A 24540-nucleotide genomic window follows, 5' to 3' on the forward strand; every position below is an offset into this window, starting at 1 on the left:
TGCAGTGGTTCACATTGCCAATACACAGGTGCCAACAAAATAAACCTTACGTTCCTACAACAAATATTATTTCCAATGAAGCCATTTTGGTTGCTTGGGTCGTATTTATATTGTAAACTCATTCAAAGGCACTACACTTGGACAAGAAACTTGGGTACACTATGCAACTTGAGTTTAAATATTTCAGGTGTTTTTCACCAACATGATAATGTGGACTTGGACCAAAACAGGTGTGGTAGCAAAAAGTAGCAAATGAAATTTAAAAAAGCATGGGACAACACAGTGGAGCAATGGTAGTTAGAAAAGATGAACAGAGAAGTATCTGTGTGTTTCAAGATCAGCTTGGGAAGCGGGAAGGCTGAATGGGTCTGACAGCCTTGACCTCTTTTCTCTGCCCCTCACCCCCAAAATAATGTGTAAGTTTAGAGTATTAAAATGTGTTTATAGGCATCTTCAAAAGCATTAACTATACTACAACATGTGCAGGGATATCTTAAGGATTTAGGGGGCTCTGGGCCAAATTTATTTTGGGGGCCCCTGTTTGGATTAGGTTTGAATTTATGAACCAATTTCAGCTCTTTCGTGCCCTCTCTGGCCATGTCACAGTTGCACTCGTCCAACTTTTAAATTTGTTTACATCTAATATTCAGACAAAGTGATGTGTGTTTTCAATATTGCAGCAGCTCACTAATATTACTACTAATAATTTTGTGAATCAAAATCTGTGACTTCCTCCCATTTGTCATATGTGAGGTCCTGTTTTGATCTAAAAAATCTTATTTTAGCTTCCCGAATTTAGTCCCATTGAGGCTAAAGTCTTTATGGGTGATCTGGGGGATAAGAAAGTCTCTTGTATATATCAGACGATGGTCACTCATTGCTCCTCCACCCTACTTCCGTTAAAGACGACTTGGGAAGCCGATGTTGGCCCCCTCGATGAAGATGACTGGAGGGAAGCTCCGGAATCCCCTAAGGGGGCAGCCATTGCCATGCGGTTTAGACTGATCCAATTCAAAATTCTCCATAGGGCCTACTACACCCGTGAGCGTCTGTGGAAGGCAGGATTGATTGGATCCCCGGAAGGTTTGCGCTGCGGAAACGCGGTGGGCACTTTGCTCTACACGATATGGTCGTGCCCTAGGCTGGTGGGCTTCTGGAGGGGTGTGTGGGGCTGCCTGTCTGAAGTACTGAGTTGGACTCTTCCTCGCACTCATCGTCTGGGCCTACTCCACATCTTGGAGGGGGTTGGTGGAAACATATATAAACGTCACCTGTTGCTCTTGGGACTGGTGGTGGCCAAGAGGGACCTAGCTCGGGCTTGGAAAGATGTGAGGGCCCCCCCCTTGTGTGCATGGAGGTCCGGAATGGACTTTTGCATGGGCCTGGAGCGACCGATCTTTGAAGCACGAGGGTGCCCCCGCAAACATTTCAAGGTATGGAAGAGGTGGGCTGATTATAGGGGATTGACACTGGACCCCCCGGCAGAACTGGAGACAGATCTTTAGTCCCCTGATATTTGCAAGTCCTGGCAATACGCCACGAGTATCATATCACGATTACACACCGAAGCTATCTGTACACACGTGCACGGGGGTAGGGTGGGACACAAGGGTGGAGGTGGGAGGGTTGGGTAGTTGGGGTTAGTAGGGGTAGGGGAGGGTATAGCTGGATTCTTTTATAATTGCTTTCTCTTGACTACTTGATTGGACGCTTGGTCCTATGCTGCAACTGTACCACAATGCTTGGTGGTGTTCTCCTGAATGTGGGGAGCCACACGTATTACTTGCCTGATCCTACAAATAAAAATTTGTTGTGAAAAAAAAATCTTATTTTATGGATGCTGCTTGAAACAAACCAATTTCTCTGCAAATTGTCTGCAGTAACTTCTCACACATCACCCTCATTAAAAATAAATTAAACAAAAAACGGTATTTAAAACAATCTGAGAATTATTAAAGGTAATCAGGGTTAGAGTATCTGCAGAACTGAGCTGGCTCTATCAGGAGGCCACCTAAAATCCTGTGGCTCGGGGGTCGGGGCCAGGGCCCACTTTGCCCGTGCCCTAAACGTCTCTGAGTTAAATAAAAAAAGAGTGAACCTTATTAAGTGCCTAGGTTTGGATACTCTTCAGTGGGTAGGATTTTTAGTGGCCTATTATTTCTGTTGCCATATTCAAGGTTACAGTATAGATTTGTTGGATGGCAAAAGCGGTTGTAGACATGTACTTGTTCCTGGGTTTACAAGAGACATATATTAGTTCACTGAACAAGAACACATGTGCTATATCTTTGAAATAATAACTAGAATGTTAAAGATGAAAGGACAGTAACTCACATCCAGGATTTCCTTGTTGGCTTTAGGGGATGTAGCCTCTCTCAATTCCTTAATGGCGACAGGGATTTTTACATGTTCCCCTTCTGGAACCCACAAGCCCTTGTTAAAGCAAAAAAGAGATACATTGTGAACTATTGCCTGTCTGTTTTAAACACTTACTTCAGATGTGCAGAACTGACTATGTGATCACCAGCACACACATACAGCTCACAAGTCAATGAAACCAAATAACAACAAATTCAATGATTAAATGTACATTTTTTCTATAAGTTAAGGATAGCTTTTCAGAATCCAGCTAGGTTTGTTTTTAGGAATGCTCCCGCCATGTGAGTTATCAGGGTGCTGTGCTTGTGCACTGTCACTGAATACACAGGGTTGAATCACATACGTCTACTTTGACTGCTCCATTTGAATTTGTTGTTGGTAAATTTCACATTCCAATCTGCTGAAACCTGAATGGAAAGGTAATAACTCACTAGGGGAGAAATGAACACCACACTGTCGGTATTTCCTCAGGGAGCCTTAACGCATGATTGTTTAATCAATCTGAGAATCAGGGCCTTAATGTTTAAAAGACGAAAACATCTTTAATAACACATTCAGCACAGAGTGCTTTAAAGACATATTTGATGAGCTGCAACTCCAGTAATGTCATTTGGCTGCCAAGCTGGTAATATTAAGGCAACAAACATCATTAAAAGTCATTTAAAAGCAATGACACTTTACATGATTGCGATTGGCGCTAAACAAGTGATTTTTTCATGTATAGCCACAAATAACTCTAAACAGCAACTCAGGACTGGTTTCGCCCTAGTTATGGGCTCATTAGCCAGGTACAGCTCGGTTCAAATGGCACATTCAGAATGGGACCCACGTATGGGCATTCCCAGGGTTGCTTGTGTCCCAGTTCAGGGAGGACCTGGCTTTGCAGTTCGGGGTGGACTGTTCCCATGAGGAGTAGGGTCCTGACTGATTTGCATATGGCAGCGTCCAAACCGAGGTGCCATGGTGAGAAAAAGAGAAATGGATTGGACAGCTACCCGAGTTATTGCCAGTGGTTAGACTTATTGCAAGCAGCCTCTCATCACCTTTTGTGGGTTTTATGATGAAGTTACCTCAACAGTGATCACACAGAGATAATAAAATGCGCCTTTCTAACAGTCTCAAATGCGAGGCCTGTCTATATGCATTATTATTTATCACACCCGATATACAATGATATCTATAGCATGCATATTTTGGTGTTTATCTCACCAATACCCCCACGCTTAGGTATTTACTGGGTCTGTTCCACTCAATACATTTCGTTGGTATGACCTGCCAAAATTTATTGGGTGAAAAAATCTGACTAAAGATAAAACCCAATCAAATCTGACATTTAAGAGGGACAATTCATATACACTTTTGTGTATCTGTACTTGTTATGCAGTTACCATTACACTGCAGATCTTACCTTATATACAGTGCCAAAAGCTCCTGAACCAAGAACCTTGAGTTTTCTTATTTCCGTTTCTTTTAGGATTCTCAGAAGTGCTTGATTTGGTGCTTCGCCACTGGGAGTTAAAGGCTCAACTAACTAAAATTAAAAATTAAAAATTAAACAAAATTCATAGATGTACATAAAAGCAACATGCTTCATCCGAGGTACTGCATTACCAACAGATACAATTATTGCCCTCTTAATTAAAATGCATTCTTTGATTCCCTTTGGTCCTGGGTTACACGTTCACTCTTTTATAGCCCACATCCTGCTCAACCAGTCTGACAAGATGGGAGACTACTATGTGACATAAAGTATATAACATGACATTAATATTGTATTGGCAATATTGACCTGTCACTACATTGACAAATAAACATAGATATCCATTCTTAATTCTACATAAACATACTTCACAAAGCAAGTTTTAATGGATTTAAAAATAGGACATATATATGCACATTATGATATAGTGGTAGGCCAAATGTAGTGGACATTATATTATTGTTCTATTATATTAATAACCTTGATATGTCAAACAGCTATCCAACAATAACGGGGGTTGGAGGGGGAGGGTTAGGACACACTAAATTCAGAGACTGAAAGACAGAAGGCACCAACTACCTTAAAAACATATAGAAGGATTTGAATCTCAGATTAGTTTCTTTTTCATCCACCTATCTCCCGTACTGTTCCATTTCCATTTCTTTCACCATTCACATTCCTTCTTCTGTGTAGGATTTCAAGGTGTCTCTCAGTTTTCTTTCTTTCACTTAGCATAGAATTTCAATGGCATGTGTTATACTTTACTCCAGTTCTTTGCCTTCTAGGGGGATTTCCAATGATTTTTTATTTCTTAAAAAACGAATAAAAAAATTCTTAGTTCCAAAATTACAAAAGATGTCCCTCCAGACACCAGAGAGAAAAAACCCTGTGATGTCTTCGGAAGTCGAAGCGTGTTCGATGTCCTGTAGGCCTGGAATTTTAAGGAATCAACATCAGTGTATTGGGAGTTTGTGTCATAAACTGTGTGACCATGCTATTCTCCAATTTATGCCAGTGAGCCTGAACCACAGGTTTTATCACCATAGAAGCAGAGAGAGGATACGTCAACCAAAAATGTAAGCTTCTTAAATTAGAAGAAATAAAGAAGTGGTTCCTGTTGTATAGAAGATGTTGTCTCGCCTAGAATCTTGGCCTGGTTCATTCGCCTCATCCAAAGATGAGGCTTTAGTCAGCAGAAATGAACCACCCTCAGGGCCATTGCTTTGCTCCCACTTCTAGGACAGTGACCATAGAGGCTGCAACTCACTTGGCTTTACTGGAGAATCAGCTTACAGAGACATAGTTAAAGGCCACCACAATTATCTTCATTTTTACTTCATTTTATGTAAAAAGAACCTCAGGGATTGCATGAAAAGTATTTTTAGAATTCTCCCCTGCATGTTTGTCCCTCGTTGCCAAACATTTGTAAAATGTGGCATACTGACAGAAAGCGACTCACACTGTTCGAACAATGACCATTACTGTTTAATATATCTAGACAAACTTTGAATCTGTAATAACACTGTTAAGGATCCAAGACCAAGAAAAAATTGAAATTAATGTGACAAGCACAGTGCTATTAATGAATCTTCAAATTTTATATGTACATGTTTAAAAACGGACTCAGTGAGGTTTATGCTTATCACTGCAATATGCAGAGATCTAACCCTCACGAGGTTGAACCTCCACAAGGCTTCATATACCTTCCATCCGTCTAATGGTTGTAAACTGCATACCCCTAAGAGTGTAATAGAAACACCTTCTAGTTGTACAGCGCTTAGAAGTAGAAGTGGATCTTGAACCATTGTACTTTTATTATTATCATCATAATTATCATTTTTTCTAGACATTATACATCCACTTTACGGATCCCTACCGGACAAAATGTAAGGTCTTGCTTATTTTCAACTCATTTATGCACCAACATATTGATTTTTCACTCATTGATCTCTGCATTAGTGGCTAATTACTTTGCCTAACTCTGAGGACCACGGTTTTGGTAGGCCCAAGTTTGGGACTTGGCATAAATGGGAGGAGCCTGGTGTGGAAGGTTTGTGCAAATTAAACTGTGGCTTTTTTAGACCTTAATTGGATCAGGAGTTAGTACCCTGTTGAAACTGCTGTGCTTGTTACATACAATGACGTTTCGGGTTAATGCTCAGGAAGATCGATTTATGCCCTTTCTACAATGTAAGTTTTTGATTATGTTTCTTGGCACCTTGTAATATGCCTTTCTCACTGAATGTCCACCTCCTCCTATCAACGAGATGTAAACCTCTGGTACAAGGTAATAGTCGAGATCAGCCTTTACAAAGCAGCTGTTGGTCACAGAACTAAGTCGCTATCTGTTATATATGGGATAAACTACCCCTGCCAAACTTTATAAGAAGAGTGCAAGTCACTGAGGGGTTCCATGACCAGAGGAACAAGGTCAAAGGCCAAGTTCACTTATAAGGTTACAGAGATGCAAAGGGCCTTGCAGTATCTTTATTTTGTAAGGCAGTTGGTACTTTACCACTTATGTTACATCGCCACACATTCACTCCTCCCACAAAATGCTTAAATATTTGGCACAAATATCACATTTCTGCTTATCACTGTTCATCTGAGGAAACAGAGCATAAGAAGGAAAAGCCATGTTTCATTTTTGAAACTGTAGCTTTAATTGTGCTTGGTGACCTGCATCTTCCTGTTGCTCCTGCTCTGGCATGCAGCAGGAATTGTGACATCAGAACTCAACTGTAATAATCTATTACAGTTGAGCAGCCACATCATGTCTTTATTACAGGATGCTAGATGCATCACCAGTTCTCTGTAAAAAAGGAAATTAAAAGGGCTTTCATACAGGGAGTACAGGTCCCATGTATTATACTATCAAGGCTTCAGAGGGCAATATCATGAAATAATTGGCTGCAACTCAAGTAATATGTCCAGTTCATTGAAGGCCAAGGTACATAAAGAAGCAAAGGGCAGTTACGTCAATGATAATGCCCTCTTAAGCGTTCATTATTATCGTTAGACCATGATCACTGAGAGCAGCAGTCGCTTACAAAGCTTCATCTGGGGGCTTAGTTTAAAAAAGTTTAACCCAAACTTTATGCTGTTGGTTAATATACTTGCAGGTGAATATTCTTTGATAGGCATTGTTGTGGGGACTTCATCTTGAGTGCCTAAATAGAGTTAAGCAACAGCAACGAATAAAGGAGACCCTTATTACAGTGTAAAGATATCATTGTGAATATCATTTTTATTATATCTATTGACTATACCCAAATAATAAGTTAGCAAAAACTGCAATGTTTTAACTTGTGCAACTGTGTGTTACATAGATTGCAGAAATTGTATGCTCCATTTGACATATGAATACATTTAAAACATTATATTACTTAAAAAGGAACTTTTTCCAACCATCCATCACTGAGCCTACCAAGTACCTGTATTATTAGACAAAAGAAAAGAAAATTGGACTAGAAAATGAAAAGGAATTTTCTCCACACCATAATATACAATAGCAAAAAAGCGACAAGTAAAAAAATAAATATTTGAAATGAAAAAAAGCATACCGTTCTTTCATGGAGTAACCGCCGCAAAGTGCGCTTCCTCTGTATACGGACTCGGCGAACGAAAAATCCAACACATAAGCCTATAATGACCACACACAGGATACCTCCAACCACTCCAGCAGCAATGGATGGGATTCTTGATCTGGAAGACAAAGATAAACCTCTATAATACCCGTCTACAGTGACATGGCAAGTAAGTAAGTCATGTTCTTCATTGCCAATTAATTAAAATCATTGCAATGTACATCTGAATATTTGTAAAAAAATTAAAACAAATGATCAAATTAAAACCCGTCAACCCCGAGTACACATATCAGGGCACATATGGCTCCCCGTTGAGAAGAGAGTAACATTCAAACTACTCACCCACGTCAACAAATCCCTACACAACATCGGACCCAAATACCTCAACGAGAGAGTCTCCTTCCACGTACCCAAGAGAAAGCTTCGCTACGCAGACCTCATCCTCGCAGATAACCCCGCATCCGCAGATCCAGAGCAGGCAGAAGAGCTTTCTCCTACATCAAAACCTGGGCCTGGAACGAGCTCCCTGTCAACACCAGACTCTCTCCCACCCTCCACACCTTCAGGAAGAACCTCAAAACCTGGCTCTTTGACTTAACAGGAGCTGCACCCCCCTCCCCCCACCCAGTGCCTTGAGACACTCACTGGTGAGTAGCGTGCTTTATAAATCACTAATTGATTGATTGATTGTCATACATTTTCAATTAAAGCAAAAGGTGAATTTAAAATATGACAGTCCAAATCCATTGTTTAGCGTATTAATATGTGTAAAGTGACATGTGTTTATTATCGGGTAAAGTGCGTCTGATAAATAGGGTTCCAGCACCCTAAACTAGTGGGACTGGAAACAAAATTTGTCTCAGATTCTTAGACGTCATTCACTGGAGTTCTAAAGTGCTGGGCTTCGGGCTGTTTATTGCAGTTTTTTAGATGTTAAGCCCAGGCTGGTTCTAATGTTAGAACTCAATTTTAATTATGGACATGGGGTGTTAACTGTGAGAGCTGCTTTGCTGCCTGAAGCAGGAACCAGGCATGATAACAGGATGTGTGTCTGTTCAAAAGTGTCATTACTGTGGAGAGACAGGACCCAATTTGGAGGGCCCTCAGTGCTGGGCAGAACAATTTTCTCCTGAGGGATTAAAGGCTAGGTCACACACAGATTATATGGACCATGGTTTCTTGGCTGTAACCACATGGTGTAATGGTTTTTTGGTCAGGACCACTTCCAGGTGGGTATGAGGTTCTCTGAAGGAAATTTACGAAGACGGAAGGGCAGCAAGGCGTGTTTTAAGGCCGCTGACAAATATGTGCTCAGATATGGCTGTTTACCCTAGATGGTGTATTATTACAAAACTACCCATGTGTGCCATTTATGGGCGAGGTCAGCCTTGTTGAATAGCCAAGATTTAAATTTTACAGCCTTGTTAGTTGCTTTTTTGAAGGCAATTAATATGTCAACGTTGGTTTGCTCTGCAAAAAGATGTCACATTGCATCAAACCAAAAGAATTTCCAATATGAGAAGAATCTAATATACTTTTTGCTAATATCTCAAATATGGATCTTATTTCATGGTGCAGATACAACATGTCTGAGAACCAAAGACACTTAGGCCCTCAATATGAGTCCCATGCAATTCCCGAATGGGGTTGATAATAGGAATCACAAGTTGTGCATTATTGTCTTAACCAGAAATTGCATTCCCAGTACTACTGCATGTTTTACTTTGGACCAGTCCTCCAGGTCCTTGGTCAAGTAATCGGATTACCAGTAAAGCCAAGTAAACATACATGTAGTTTACTTGGAGTCATTGATGCATTAGTATCAATGCCCACATGTTATCCCCATTTCATAGGGATCCATAGGACACTATCCTGTGGTCTCCTGGTAATACTGAAACTTTGTATTTCTGAAACTTCTGGTATTGGTAATATCCAGAGCCATATTACTGGCCTCTGGTACCAAGCCACTCAAAACGAGAGCTTTAATATGTGTTTCAGAGTGTTGTTAGAGCTTCAGGAGAAAACAGTACTTTCTGATGTCAGCATCACCCAAAGGGTCACTGCTTTGCCTTGTTCTTGCATGCTGGAAGCCAATTTCCAATTGTCAGCAGTGAATCAAGAGCTATTAAACCACCATTCAAAAGCCAGATTCAGTGGAACAAGGTATTTGAATACCTCTAGAAATATTAGCCAATGTCGGAGATCAACACAGGCATTTATTACTTCATTAGGTTTTATCCTGATGATTCTATAATATTGACTTGATACCAGAGGCTACTGAGGCTAATTATAGTTAGGATGAGCAGTCGGAAGAAGAAGATGTGCAACAAGAACTTGTGAGAACATTAAAGCGAAAAGTAAAAATTGTGGCCAAAGTAAAGAAAAATCTAAATTTAACTGGGCAGAGTACAGAAGCAAAATGTACACTTGCTCAAAAAGGGGAGTGTTTAAATAGAGAAGTATCTCTAGCGTTGGCCAGTTGGAGAACTTTTTATTACAGACATGAAGGACAATAGTTCCCTAATATATTAAGCCTGTTTTGTTCCACAAAGTATACCAATTTACCTGTACAGCAAAGATATAAAGTAAAAAAAAGTTATTAAATAAAGCTAACCATTCAAACATAATTTCTTTTGGAGGCACTTAGTTTACTCTATGCCACCCCAAAAAAGTGAAAAGGCTAAGAACAGAAGGCAACAGGGCCCTGAAGGAAGTTAGAGGTTAAGTGATGTCGTTTTGCAATAAGAGTTAGGGAAGTTAATAGCGCCCCCTTCTTTTTCAGCTGGGCATTATCCAACTGTGAAATCAAATGTGGCATCTCAAATGTTTTTAGGTGTCCTTAAATTGGAAGCAGAAAGAAAGATGAGTTAAATATTAATTTTATGTTACATACGTTTTTGGGATAGGAAAGAGACCTAGAGAATATAGTAGCCCTGGCCCACAAGGCAGGCAATCTATCTGAAGACCGGTAGGTTTAGGGGAAAAAATATCAGTAGGTCAGCTCAAAAGGTAAAGTTCGAAGGGAGACCGGGCAGGGTATTCAGAGATTAATGGAGACTAGGAGCTCCAGGAGATGATGAATGTCAGAAGGCTGAGCATTTTTAGTTGAGTGGGCTTATTTGTTTAGTGGTGAATGGAATTGTGGAGGTAGATATTGAGGTTTAGGTTTATATTAGTATGTAATGCTCACAAGTCAACAAGTGAGTTCCTTATTCCCTTATATGATGAAACATTTTATCATTGCTGAGGGGCTTGCCTTTGAGTTCCATACCCTATATCTCAATGTTCACTAGACCATATCCTGTGTTTAAAAACCAAATAGATTGTAATCTGCTGTTCAAAGTAGAGAATTTCCCACAGCTGCCACCACCTTTGTATCACGAAGAAATGGTTATTTGCCTGGTAGTTTTACAGCTTGAATACTTTTCTGGACTCATATGCTGTGCATTATTCTAATTTTTGAGTTCGAACAGTCCTTTCTTGTCTTTTGGGCATCAATCTGTATACTTTTCCCCCTAAGACATCAGATGTTAGATGTATGCCCCCAAGACCCACTGCGTGGTCACTATATTTATATTCTTTTTTCCCCTTAGTGTTCAGTCTTCTACTATGTTTTCAAATCTTATCCTATTACTGAAATTCCATAAACTGTTAAAACTCACCTCTTTTGGGGAGAAGTAGGGGCTAGATGTAAATCAAGAGGACTCTTCAAGCTGTAAAACTACACCCACAGGTAATTAATCATTTCATTGTATAGCATTAATCTTTTCGTGATTCTCATTCTGTGTATTGATTATGTAGTGCTCGCTTAAATGGGTCCCGCTCATTTAGTACGCCCAGATGTTTTGATCACCTAGTATTGGACCTTTATGGTGGGTGAGTCTCATTACCTGAGTCTCACTCCCAGAAATTCCACGGTAAAATGGATTGTACGTGTCTAGAGCTAGTATCTGCCTTATAAGATGATGCCACTGTGATGCACCTAGGATAAGGGGCACTAGGCTAGTTGCACATAAATATGTGGTCACACGCATGTGCGTTTGAGTACAGGCTGCATGTGAGAGACTACAGTTTTGTGCAGCCTGGTAGCTGTACCCAGGTAACCTGCCTGTGGCAGCTTTAAATTCCAAATGTGACCTATCAAAATACCCCATCTGACAGCCCTAAACCCACCTTTTAAACATTAATACGTCACTCATATGTAGATCTTATTGACCATAAAGGCAGGCTGTAGATATTCAGAGTAGGAAATGGAGAACATTAAAAACGATTTTCATTGTAGCAAGGCTGGCTACTGCCATAAGGGAGTCTTTGGGCTACCTTGTTACATTTATTGAATGCTAAATTCAGATTAGTGTCAGCTAAAAACATACTTTTTACACTCTTTTGAATTATAATTAAAAGTCCTCTTTAATGGTGAGGTCGGATTTGAAACAATTTCTTTTTAGAAATGCCACTTTTGGAAAGATGGCTTTTTCAGCCTAAAGTTTATGGGAGTTTCTAGCTGCCTGGGTTGCTGATGGATCTCCCAATGGAAAATGTGTATGGAGTTATGCAATGCACAAAGGGTGTTAGGTGTGAAGGGAGTGAGTCTTCCTGAATGAATGGCTGTGGAAGAGTTGGTCTCCACCCTAATTACCCTTCAAAAGGTCTTTCCTCAGCAAAAACAAAGAGACCTGACACCGTCCTTTTGTTTTACTAGCCAGGTCAGAGCCAAACCCAGGGAAGAGGGGAAAACTGACCAGAATCAGTTTTTGGGTTAAACAAAAGGCTGTCCCCCCACCTATAGTCTGGACTCAGCATAAAAGTCCCACCTCAGAGCATGAAGGAGAGCAAAACTTTGGAAGGCGACAATGGCAACACCATGGAGAGCTGGACGGACTAGCCTACTGATGCCATAATGGACTGAGAAACGTCTCTCTAGCTGACCCCAGGAGTAGTGGGTCTCTCCAGGGCCAGTGATGATGGCCCCCTTATGCCCCTTGAGGACCTGTTGGGGGAAGATCTGGACTTCCGTGCCCCATCAGGAGGAGGGTAGCACCAGGAGCCAGGAAAAAGAGAAAACTGGTATTGTATGTAGTATGGTCTGTGTTACCCACCTTGCAACGGCTGCCTTTGTGACTGGCATCCCTACACTTGAAGGTGCAATGGAGACCTCTGTCTTGGTTGGGTCCCCAGTCAGCTTTGTTGGTATTCAAAAACTCCTGAGGGATTCACCAAACCTTTTCTTTCTCTGCAGTAATGCTGCAATTCTAGCATCAGGCTTGCATTTCTTTCTTTCAACGATGTTTAGCATCAGGCTTCAGGTCTTCCCTTCTTTTCAGAATAAAAACATCTTTCTTCCTTGCCTTTACCTTCCCTCCATGCTGGCCCCCTCTAGATGAGGTGTGAAGGGTTGCCATCTGCAGTAACTTTGGATTATGACCTGTTAGGTTCCCTTGTCTTGGTTTTCACCTCATCTGTCTTGTGCTTCTAGATAAAGGTTACTTTTAGTGTTGTTGAGTCTAAAATTCTCGGCTCAGCCCCACCTCAGTCTTGCGGTTTTTCAGGTTGTATGCTTTGTCTGCACTTCTCCATCCCTGTGCGACTTTTTCTGCACGTCTTCTCCCTGTGGTTCGGAGTACATAATTTCTTTGAGATCTAACCCAAAGTCTCCCATGACCTACTCCTTGTCCTCACCGATTCCCTCATCTCTGGAGAGTCCTATGCCATTAAGGGGCTCCTTGGCCTGTGCCATGGCATATTGTGTCCACCTTTGCTCTTCCCTTACTTAATGGTTCTCTCTAGGAATTCTGTGCATGCCCTGCATCCCTTTGTCTGGTGGTCTTCAGGGAGGCACAAATTGCACACCTTGGGCTTGTACTTCTGTACTAGTTCATGAGGGCATGTGGTACAAGTCTTAAAATTACTTTTTTTCCATCCCTTATGTCGGGCAGTTCGAGGCAAACTACATCCATCATGCATCGAATCTCTTCCAGGGGAACATTGTCCTCTGGAAGAGATATATAGACGACATCCTATGCATCTGGAGGGGATCTACAGAGACACTGGATCGGTTCCTTGAGTGGCTGAACAATCTGGACCCATGCCTCAAATTTACATGGACTGTGGATCGGCAAAAAGCGACATATCTGGATTTGGACATACAAGCCAGCGGCGGTAAACTTGTAACAACTGTCCATCAAAAACCGACAGACAAGAACTCGCTGTTACACTATGAGTCATTCCATCCCAGGGCTCTGCGGGACAATCTGCCGGTGGGGCAATTCATGAGGTATCGCAGGAATTGCTCTTCAACAACTAGCTACATGGAGCAAACGGAAGAGTTAACCAACAAACTAGTGGCCAGAGCATACCCACACAAAATTGTCAAACAGGCAAGGAAGCGAGCGTTGAACACCCCAAGGGATGCTCTTCTAGAACAACAAAGTAAAAAGCGACATGATTGTATCCCAGTGATAACCACATTTGGACCACATTCAACACAGATTCGCCAGATAATGCGAAAACATTGGCATATCTTGAATACCAACTCTATGACCATGCCACAACCAAGATTTGCTTTTAAGCGATAATCCAGTCTGAGGGACCGGCTGGTTCACTCACGTCCACAAATGAAGGAGGATGTTTCTAACATTCCTCCGGGCCATTATCCGTGTGGGGGCTGTACAATCTGTGCACTCACCACCAAGACTAAATGCATTACCCGAACGAGTGGCAAGACCTGGCACCTTAACGACTTTAGCAACTGCAACACGTGTAACGTCATTTATAGACTGACGTGTCCATGTGGTATGCACTACATTGGACTAACGAGTAGAAAAATAAAAATAAGAATTCAAGAACATCTCAGCACACTGAAAGCGGCAAAATTGACAACTAAACTGGTTCAACATTTTAAAGAATCCAAACACCAACCCCGAGATCTTCGGTGGGTGGTGATTGAGACAGTAAGAGGTGATCCACACAACATGAACATCAGGCTACATAAGAAAGAGGCACGTTGGATATTTGAGGAGGGCACGGACCACACGGGCCTTAATGACTCCATAGAATGGAATAGGATATCAGCAATATAGGGCCCTGAACCAGCAAATCAGATACCTGTGATTAAGACAGTTGATGCGTGGAGGACAGGTCATTAAAATGCTAGGATAAAAGAAACAAACCTGGTAACAAACCCTAATGATGAATAATTGTTCCTGCCTACCACCTGCCCGTAAATAATTAGTAACGATAAAGAATACTGACATGTATTTATTGTGTGGAATTACCTTCAAACAGTGTGTTGAACCATTCAAAGATGGCCGCCACCGACGCCAAGGGCACGGGGAGCACGTTTGACCGACGTAGGCACACAGACGTGTACCATGTGACCGGAACTTTTTTTCGGTTTGAAAAGGAACAGCCAGAGAAACGCCGTAGTGCAACGGGGTGAGCGCAAGCCAGACCGCAGCTTTATACCGGTAAGAGATATCTTCTGACCGCTAACGGGCCCCGCAGGGACGGCTTCCACTAGACTGGGAAGGCCGAGAGCCAGGAGGGGTGATAACTGAAGGGGTGAAAGAGAATCCTTCCTTCGTCCTCCAAAGCCCTTAACACGGGGTTTTGTGTAGAGATGGCCAAACGGCATTAGGAAGAGGAGTTAGAGCGGGAGGTATGAACCAGCCTTACGGACATGGATACAGTTATGAGAAAGCAGGGAGAGGACTAATAGGAATACGAGGATATATGAGCAGTCCAACATAACCCGACCTGTCTCCCTATATTGTTTCATTGTTTTATAGAAATTCGACCGGCAGGCGGATATCGGAATACACTAACAGCACTGTGGTGTATACCAGATTCTTCTACGGGGGCCGGGTAGGCTCATTAAAAAAGGCCACCTGGTAATGTATGAAGAATTAAACGCTGGCAAATGTCTCAAAAGTGGAGATGTTTGTAGTTTGAGTAAATTGTGATTTTATTCTCAAATGCAACCCAACCGAGAGATAATGAATGCATTGTATATATGTGTGTGTGTGTATTTTCGCCCTCTTTTCACTGCAGGTACAATAAAGGGAGAATACAGCAGTGCAATACTCACGCTGACCCGGCAAAACCCTGATGAAATCACTGGTAATATATATAGGTGATGAAACATGTTGGTTCTTTGTTTTAATAGAATGAGCAAACAGCAGAGAATAAATAAAAAATTGCCAGTTTAGCTCTGTTCTTTTTAAACGACTAGGGAGTATAGAACTGGAATTTCTAGGGTTCTATTACACCTATAGAGGGTCACCTAATAGTAACTGCACTTTTTGTTTTCACTGCACAATTGTTATTCCCCTTTACTTTCATGGTTGACAGTAGCAGATGATGATAAGTGAGGATCCAGGCGAGTACCAGCCTGCTAGATCCTCCCCTGGGTGTTGCTCCCATGAGGCACTGTCAACCCCCCCCCCTTTTTTTCAGATAGAAGGGTAGATTGAGGGTGTATGATTAAGTGAGGGCGTCACACACAAGCACATACATGCAGTTGGTTTTAGCACCAAATTCAGTGACTATGATCAGCACACAAAGCTAGAAGGTTGATGAGCAACACATAAAAATAGCAGAATTTAATTTTGGGTCTATGACCACAGAAGTTGGAAGGGAAGGTCATTAGTGTAGAAAATGATGTGAGTGGGGGACGGCCTTTCCCTGCATTTCCCCTGGGGCTCCAGTTGAGATTGAGGCACAAATTGCACACCTTGGGCTTGTACTTCTGTACTAGTTCATGAGGGCATGTGGTACAAGTCTTAAAATTACTTTTTTTCCATCCCTTCTGAAGCTAAAAGGGGCTTCTAATTAATTATCACCATGATTGTCCATTCTCCGACAACATGGTCCAAACAGAAAAATCTAACTATTCTATTCAGGGACTTTCTTCAGTGATTTCACTCTTTTGTCAATTCTATTCTTCAATGCAAACACAACGTTTGTTGTCCTTTTGGTGGGTTTTTTGGTGTTTCTTGGTGTATTCACTCGGGTCTTTGGCATGTACAATCCGGTGCTGTGGACCATTGCTTACCAACCCATTGGAGAAAAAAAGAATCTAAAGATGGAGACCACTCACTCGGGTTCGCGGACGTTCATCTAACATTATGAAGGGGGTGTCCTTACCTATTGTTAGATGTACAAAAGAAAGATTTTCTGGACCCATTCCCTAAATGATGGAAAAATCCGCAGCATTTGAATTCCACAAAAGAATCATGCTGCTAAATCATGTATCCTTTGTGGTATCCAACTTTGTCTGTGCTTTACTCTGCCTGCAAAAATGGTTCCAGCCTATCTTGGGACAGTCCTCACAATACTTTATTTAGAGTATTCATGAATCTTCCTAGAAACAATGCAATAAACCTTACACCATCTGAATCGGTCCCACATTTATTCAACAGTTTGTCCCGTAGATAAATTAATGGTACAATCTGGCTAAGCTACGAAAGGAATACCTGGAATCGCACCTTATCCTTTTTTACATGTTTTCCTCACATGAAAATTATTTTTCCATGTGAAGAAATCCCTTTGATAAAACCCCCTAACAAAATATAGGAATTTATCCAACCTAGCTTGCAGTCTTACCATTGTATTGTTGGCACCAGGCATGCATGTGCAAATTGGGTGTGAGAAAACATTGAAAAAGTTGGTGACTCACCGTAAAGGTAAAGGTGATCTCAAAATGCCATCCCTGGCACCTTTCCTCTGATACCCATGCTCCCACCCGTAACATTACATTTTCAACAGAGAAAATCCACCCTACTTGGAAAGGTTCCATGCTTAGAAGTTGCAAGAACAAATGTCTGTGACCTGCACTTTCAGAGGTTACTTTTTGTGTGTCAGTTGGTCCCTCTAAAGATATTTAACTGCTTCTGATACCATACTGTGCATGCGTATTGCAATAACACTTCACCAAGGATGTCTGCATTTCCATTCTGTCTCTCACCCTGATTAATATTTTCAAATGTACGAAGATGCATATAATTCATAACGTTAACGCTTACATCACTTTTTCCTATTTGGTTTGTTGCTCCAATTTACAAAAAGGAAATGCGAATCAAATTGAGGGGAGAATCGGCTCCCAATATGAATTGATAATCTGACTACTGTCAAAATTGTTTAGAGTCATTGAAGAACCATAAACCAAACTATTATCATGTTAGATACATACAATGTTTTGATATATCTCTAAAGACTAATATAATAAAAGGTGAAACCACCAATAAAGTGCCACATTGCCATTAATATAAAACTCAACTGTTTTCTGAAATTAGCACTTACTTTGAATAGTGCAAAGAACCATAGGAAATGGCATGTAAGGGCCTCTGCTGCTCCAGTGACATACTTAAAACTTGAAGGTTCGACTCCTGGGTCCCCACACACCCCTTGAAGGGGGGCATCAGTGCTCAGTGTAGGCTTAATATATGCACAGATGGGGCCTAAATGTCAGTTTCTTCTGCGTCTTAATTGTTTGATGACAGAGAGATGCCACCCATCTGCTCATGGGAGAGACGGGAACTTAGCATGCAATGCAGTACTGGATCACACCAACCCTATAGACATATTTAACAATGCAGATTGGGCCCTCATGGGCGACATTCTCACAGATCATGGCCTCCTTGATGTTTGGTGCCTCCTCTGTCCAGTAGACAGAGAATATACTGATATCTCAAGGTACATGGCACTCGGTCGAAGCTGGATTACTTCCTCGCCTCCCAACTAATGATTTCGATGTAGAGTGATACTATTGTACTTGTGGAAGCACTATCAGATTACTCACTGATTCATTTGTTGGCTGACCTAAGACTTGCAACAGCAATCCATAAACTCTGGTGCCTCAACCTTTCCCGCTTCAACCAGCCCACAGGAAAGGACCTGCTTAAATCCTATGTCCTCACTTACGGTGAACACAACAAAGTGTCAGTGGCTCAAACCCTATAGGTGGCGGTTAAGGCTAACATCAGATGACAGTTGCTGAAAGAACCTGCTCTAATCAATAAACAAAGGCAGTACAGCAGAGAACTCTGCCTTGAGAAAACGCACAGGATCTCAATACACTCTTCACCTCCAAGGCAAAATACGCACTACAAAAAATGTAAATACTGCCACTCAGAGCATAGGTCGAAGACGGACAGGTTGATAGTGGCGTAACTGCGGCAGAGGGAAGTGGAAATGGCCAAACTACTACCAGGACCGCTACACCCCTGAAGTGGTCATGGACCCGATGCTTTCTTTGGCAAAATTCACTTACCCAGTCTCAACGTAACAGGTAGGCACTGCTTTGGGGAGAAATCATCAAGAAGGACATAGGCCAAGCCATCTCCAAGATCCCCTATCATAATGCCCCTGCAGAGGATGGCTTCCCGGACGAGGTCTACAAATGAACGAAGGTGGAAGTAGGAGATTTCCCAGATGAAATTATCAAAGAAGCTGACCAAATGGGATCCCTTGGACCCTCTCCAATAGGGCCCTTATTACAGTCCTCTCCAAGCCTGGGAAGGAAGGGCTCCTTTGTAGCAGCTATCGGACTATCTCCCTCCTCAATGGAGATATCAAGATACTGGACTTAATTCTGGTGGCCCATCTTAAACAGGTAATCCCTTTTTTGGTTCACCACACCAAAGTGGGGTTTGTCCCAGATGATCATCCATAACCATCTTTGCACACTGGCTCATGCCTGAGTTGGCTAAAGATCTGCTGGCAGAAGCACTGGTCCTATCGCTCGACAGGTCTTCAACAGAATAGAATGCAGCTATCTCTTCTCAATGTTCCCCGAAATTTGACCTTGGTGTGGACTTCATCTCGAAGGTCCGCATTGCAGATCAACAGTGGTGGCTTCCTTTCAGACGCTTTTCCAGTCTCCAGGGGGATGCCACGGCAATACCTGCTGTCATCCTTACTCTTCCTCTTACCTATTGAACACCTTCCAGCTGCTCTGCACCAATTGGAGCAGTTAATAGGGATCCCCAACCCAGGGAGGCCCATCAACACTTATCTATATGTGGATGGCATTCTGCTCATGCTCTCTGCACTCCCTACCTCTATCCCAATGCTTCTGGATGTTTTCTCCACTTTGGCGGAGATATCCGGGTGCAAGGTTAACTGGAGGAAGAGGGAAACACTGCCACTCTCGACAATGACTACCAGAGCTGCCATATTTGGCTATCCATTCCAGTGGAAACCCTCGCTTGACAAGTACCTAGGAATCTAAGTCAACCAGGGACTAGAACGCATGGTAGGGGACAACTTAGAACCACTCCTGGAGAGGACAAGGCTCGTAATGAGAAATGATCTTAACTTACCCTTTCTTTATGGGTGAGGTCACAGGCGGTGAAAATGGTAACCCTCCCAGAATTTACTTTGAGCTGGGAATGCTCCATTGATAACTCCTCTTAAGATACTGAGACAAGTAGACAAGGGAATTAAGAAATGTATCTAGGGGCAGATGAGAACATGACTAGCCATTGGTAAACTCATAGACAACGGATCTTGTGGAGGCTTAGTAGACCCAATATTCCAGGCCTTGTCCAAAACATGGACACAAGCCCATAGGCTTCTCTCTGTGGCTGCTAACCTCCATGATAAGGTGCCAATATGGTGCAATGCCAGTATCCATGCCGGAAGGAAAATGCTCAACTGGGGCCTTTGTTGTGAGGTAGGGATCCTCACCCTGAATCAAATGATATCTCAAGCGACATTCAAATCCTTCTATACACTTCGAGAGGAATTCCGTCTGTACCCCAACCAACAATGGAAATGCAGATAATTACGCCGTTGACTCACATGTAGACTAAGAATGCAGCTCTGGAACATCCCTTCCTTTCTGGTATTCGCTTATCTTAACACCTGGGGACAATCTAAGGGCATGATGTCCGGCCGATATAATCTCCTGATCTGTCACTTGTACTGCCAGCTGCATGTATCGAAATTACATGGCAGGTTGCAAGCTCGACTCCAGGTGGTATATGAGATAGAGGATTGAGACAAGATTCTGGACAATCTCAGCCAAGGAGCGAGAGAGGCTCGGATTAACTTGTGCCTGTTTAAAATGTTTCAGGAGTGGCACTGGAAGCCAACAAACCTCATTACGACAGGGCTCCTACCTCACCTGCTGGTGCTGTGGACATGCACACTGCGATATTGCACACATACAACATGTCCTGACATACGTGCCCTCTGAGATGAGATAGGATCTACGTTGCGTGGGATGAAAGGAATTTCCACTTCGATGCCACACCACCTGATTATGCCCCATGGTACGGTGGATTCCCCCTCCTGTCCCACCACAAACACAGGTTGCTTAACACAGCACTGATGGCAGCTAAGCCCTGTATAGTCCACCACTACTGCTCCCTGCAGCCACCCACACATGAGGAAGGCTCATAGAAATGTATAAAACCGTCTCCTACAAGAAACTCATTTACAATAAGCAAGACAAAGCCAACACATTTCTTCTCATATGGTCAGCCATCCTACAGGATGATCGGTGATACTTGACCGACACAGTAATGGTGTCTGCAATTGCAAGTATTCCTTCCCCCTCCCCCCACTCTCTTCATTCCCTCAGCAGCAAACCTATAGATGCTTATTTTGCAGCCTCTTCTGATGACTGATGACTGATGACTGGGTGCCCAACCCTGGGCCACGAAGTTCTTTTCTGCATCCTCCTGTGGAACCTTCTCTCCCCCCCATAGCACTCTCTTCTTATCCTGACCGTTCCATTTCACCCGAGTGTCCCCCCACCCTCTAGAAGTGCACCCCCCTCATTACTTCCTTTCGCTTCTCATTTTACGCACCATGGTAGCCAGGCTTTAGATCAAGCAAATCTGTGCTGAATCATGTGTGTGTTATTTTTTGTACACAACAGATCAGTCATGTTATCATTGTATGATGATTCTTGTGTCTTCGTTTTCCATTTCTAATTCAATCAATAAACAAATTAAAAAAACATAACAAAACATGAAAGTTGTCAAAGCCGTAAGGAGACATAACTTATCATTGCTCAAGTCTAGCCTGATGGAAGTTTTAAAAAAAGATGAGTTTTTTTGCGATAGTAGCTCAGGCATAAATGCCATAATACATTCAGGAAGAGGGGGGTGGGGGGCAACCAATTAAACTTCATAAATTACTTGGTAGGCTTGGATATGTATTTATAATCTGAATCTAGCTGAAAACCCTTTTGTGATCCATGCGCCTCAATACACTACCATCTTTAAACTTAGGTGGTCGTTATTTGGATTTAATCTATTCTACTGCACATTACAGTCCATAAAAAGAAGGTACTGCGGTCTTGGACTAGAACATTATTATATGTTCTGTTGGAATTTCTGAATCAATAAAGGGGGCTTTCCTAATTGAAATTGGGAATACCCTCATCTGTTGTATGTGCTCGATTCCAACGTCAAAACCCATGGTAAAGACCTACCCGGATGTGGTTTGTAGATGATCATGAGGCTAAATTGTATTTCTATTTGATATTGCTATGTAGAGTTCAGCATATTTTGCTCACCCGTAGAACGCATAGCATTAGAACTGCCAACATAGCCTCAAATGTCTGGATTCATTTGCAGACAATTCTATACACAAAGTCGTTAGATCTTATTAAGACTGAGTATATTTGAAAATTATTATAAGCTTTTAGTAGGTGTGAATGATAATATACATTTAAATAAAGACAAACGTATTACTAAAACAAATCATTGCAAATTTAGAAACGTTCAAATTACCCTGAATCCGGACAGCCTTCCAAACCCGGTCCAGAGCACCTAGAAAAAAATGCAAACACTTTCAGAACTGCTTTTATTTCAATTTCAATGTCCATATAGGTGGCAAGGAAACATCTGCATTTAGAATAGTGCACAGTCATGTCATGAAAAATACACTGGGAAAGTAAGGGCTGTTACCACAGGCTAAGACATGATTTCCTTTCATAGCCAGTTAAAGTTCTTATGTGCCAGAAATTTACTTTGGCTGAACTCCTAAACACCTAAATTACTGGATGATTGGAATATAGGGGAGCCCACTTCACCTCTGCAAATTTGAAGCCTCTGATTCATGGAATACGAACAGTGCTCAATTTATAAAGGAAAACTCCCCAAAACTCCCATCTGAAACACGCTAAATGTGCGAGCACTTCGGGTCTCTTTAATGCATTTACTGCCCTCCCTGCCCCTTCAGGTCACTTTTGCAGCGTTCTACATTCTCCCTTTTTGACACTTTTCCATCGTTCTCTTCCTCCGTCTTTCCCATGTGTTTCTTTTGCTCGCAGTAAATGCTTGATGCAGAAAAGTAAGTGCTGGCCCTCAAAAAATAACTACCTTCTTAAATTAAGCATTGAAAATGAACCATGACATTTTTAAGCCAAAACAACGCTTACTTTTCGCTAATCCTGGGGTTAAAGTCAAGACCTGCATGGAACTGCATATTGTTTCCTTTTTTCAGTCCTGTTAGAGGCAGTTGAGATTTGTAATTTTTTTTAAGCCCAACAAAGGATGGTAGGCCATAGCACGGCGGGGAAAACCTTTTTTTAAATGTCTGTAGAGAACGCCAGACCATACATAGAATACACTTAAATAACGAGCAATACTTACCTTACCTTACCCATACCTACCAGACTACCAGCTGCTTTTGCATTTTCGTGGTGTTTACCATGGACTTAATAAACAAACAGCCCTCAGCTAATACCTATATATTTTAATGTTTGCTACTCTCCCTTTATATAGATGCTGTACTATGGAAATAAATAATAAACTACTGGATGAGCAGGCCCCATTACCTTGAATGCAGAAGGGCTGTGGCCAGCTCAATATAGTTTTTTTTAAATGCCGTCTGTGCCATCTCCCCCAGACCTCAAGGAACAAAAGACATGCTGCTTTACGGGGACCTTCTATCCTTTCTGAGTCATAAAAATATAAAATCTTTACTACCCAATGAGAGCCAACCCTACCACAAAAGGGTTAAAAAATAGAAAAGAAACCAATCTTACAGTCCTGTTGGGTCTCTCTTCCCCCGCAGAGCTTTATCTATGCCCTAATTGAGTATACCTGTATGATAGCTAGACTATGCTTACCTTAAGCATGTGCCTAATTAGGTAAATTCAGCAGTCTCAATCTTATTTTCACTTTACTTTTTATTTTAAGCATTATTTGTATCACATCACCCCTTACCAGCCACGCCTTGTAGATACCAGATTGATTGATGCATTTCACAGCCCATAACTTTTACCAGATATATCTAAGTGTAAATTTGGTGGCATTTTTAATGCTTAGCTTTTATATAAAGACTTACTAGTGTATAAAGATTTTTTTATCTTTGGACTGATTTTAAGAAAAAAGTAGATTACCACACAGAAGTGGAAGATGTGAGTGTTAGACAACGAAATCCCTGGTAGACCCCACTAGTGGCTTTGAGGTCAAAAGGTTGACATACTTTTCCAAATGGCCCAAGCATTTTGGGTGAAAAAATGATACAGTTAGGAATTTTACAGTATATTATATGCTTTGTTTGTATTTACATGTGAGCACTTCGTCAACTGCACTATTTTATTCACTCACACTTGAATATATTGGATGCTGGCACATATTGAATGTTGCAACTAATATATATATATGGTGTCATTCATTTGGGAGTCCAGATTCTTGTATTGAGTGTTCTCATTGCCAGGCATCCTACATTAATGTATTCATGTATTAATTTGTGGAACACAAATGATTGAAGAAACACTTAAGGGCTTTCAGAATGGAAGCGTAAAGTTCTACATAAGTGAGTCCCATGTGACATTTGTGATATATATATATATTTTTTTCAAAGTGAAAGTATTCTTGTAGGAGAAGTTATGATCTTGCCAGCTTGTTTTGTTCTGGAGGAGGAGCACTCGGCTGCGCTTGGTCCTGTGCTACGAGATAAGAATTACAGCCCTGTTTACATCAAAGCACCGATGGGTGAGGAAAAATCAACAAGCTGACCGAGAGTGTTTGTTTTTAACCTAGAAAGCAATTCATGATTTGGAAAATAAGAATGCACACTGATTTGGACATGGAGTCCAAGCAAAACAAAAACATTCAAGAAGGGAAGTGC

The 24540-nt window shown here is 41.7% G+C and overlaps 1 protein-coding gene across 1 annotated transcript in view; it reads right to left on the reverse strand.

Moving 5' to 3' along the window:
- Positions 1-24540, reverse strand: part of EGFR (epidermal growth factor receptor) — a 503676-nt gene that overhangs the window by 58251 nt on the left and 420885 nt on the right. The window contains exons 16-19 of the mRNA XM_078663539.1: positions 22191-22229; positions 7423-7564; positions 3788-3910; positions 2335-2433 (exon numbers count right to left, since the gene is read on the reverse strand). Of these exons, the coding sequence (XP_078519665.1) occupies positions 2335-2433; positions 3788-3910; positions 7423-7564; positions 22191-22229 (403 nt within the window). The remainder of the gene's footprint in view (positions 1-2334; positions 2434-3787; positions 3911-7422; positions 7565-22190; positions 22230-24540) is intronic.

This window comes from Lissotriton helveticus, chromosome 10 (genome assembly GCF_964261635.1).
Source record: "Lissotriton helveticus chromosome 10, aLisHel1.1, whole genome shotgun sequence".
NCBI lineage: Eukaryota > Metazoa > Chordata > Amphibia > Caudata > Salamandridae > Lissotriton > Lissotriton helveticus.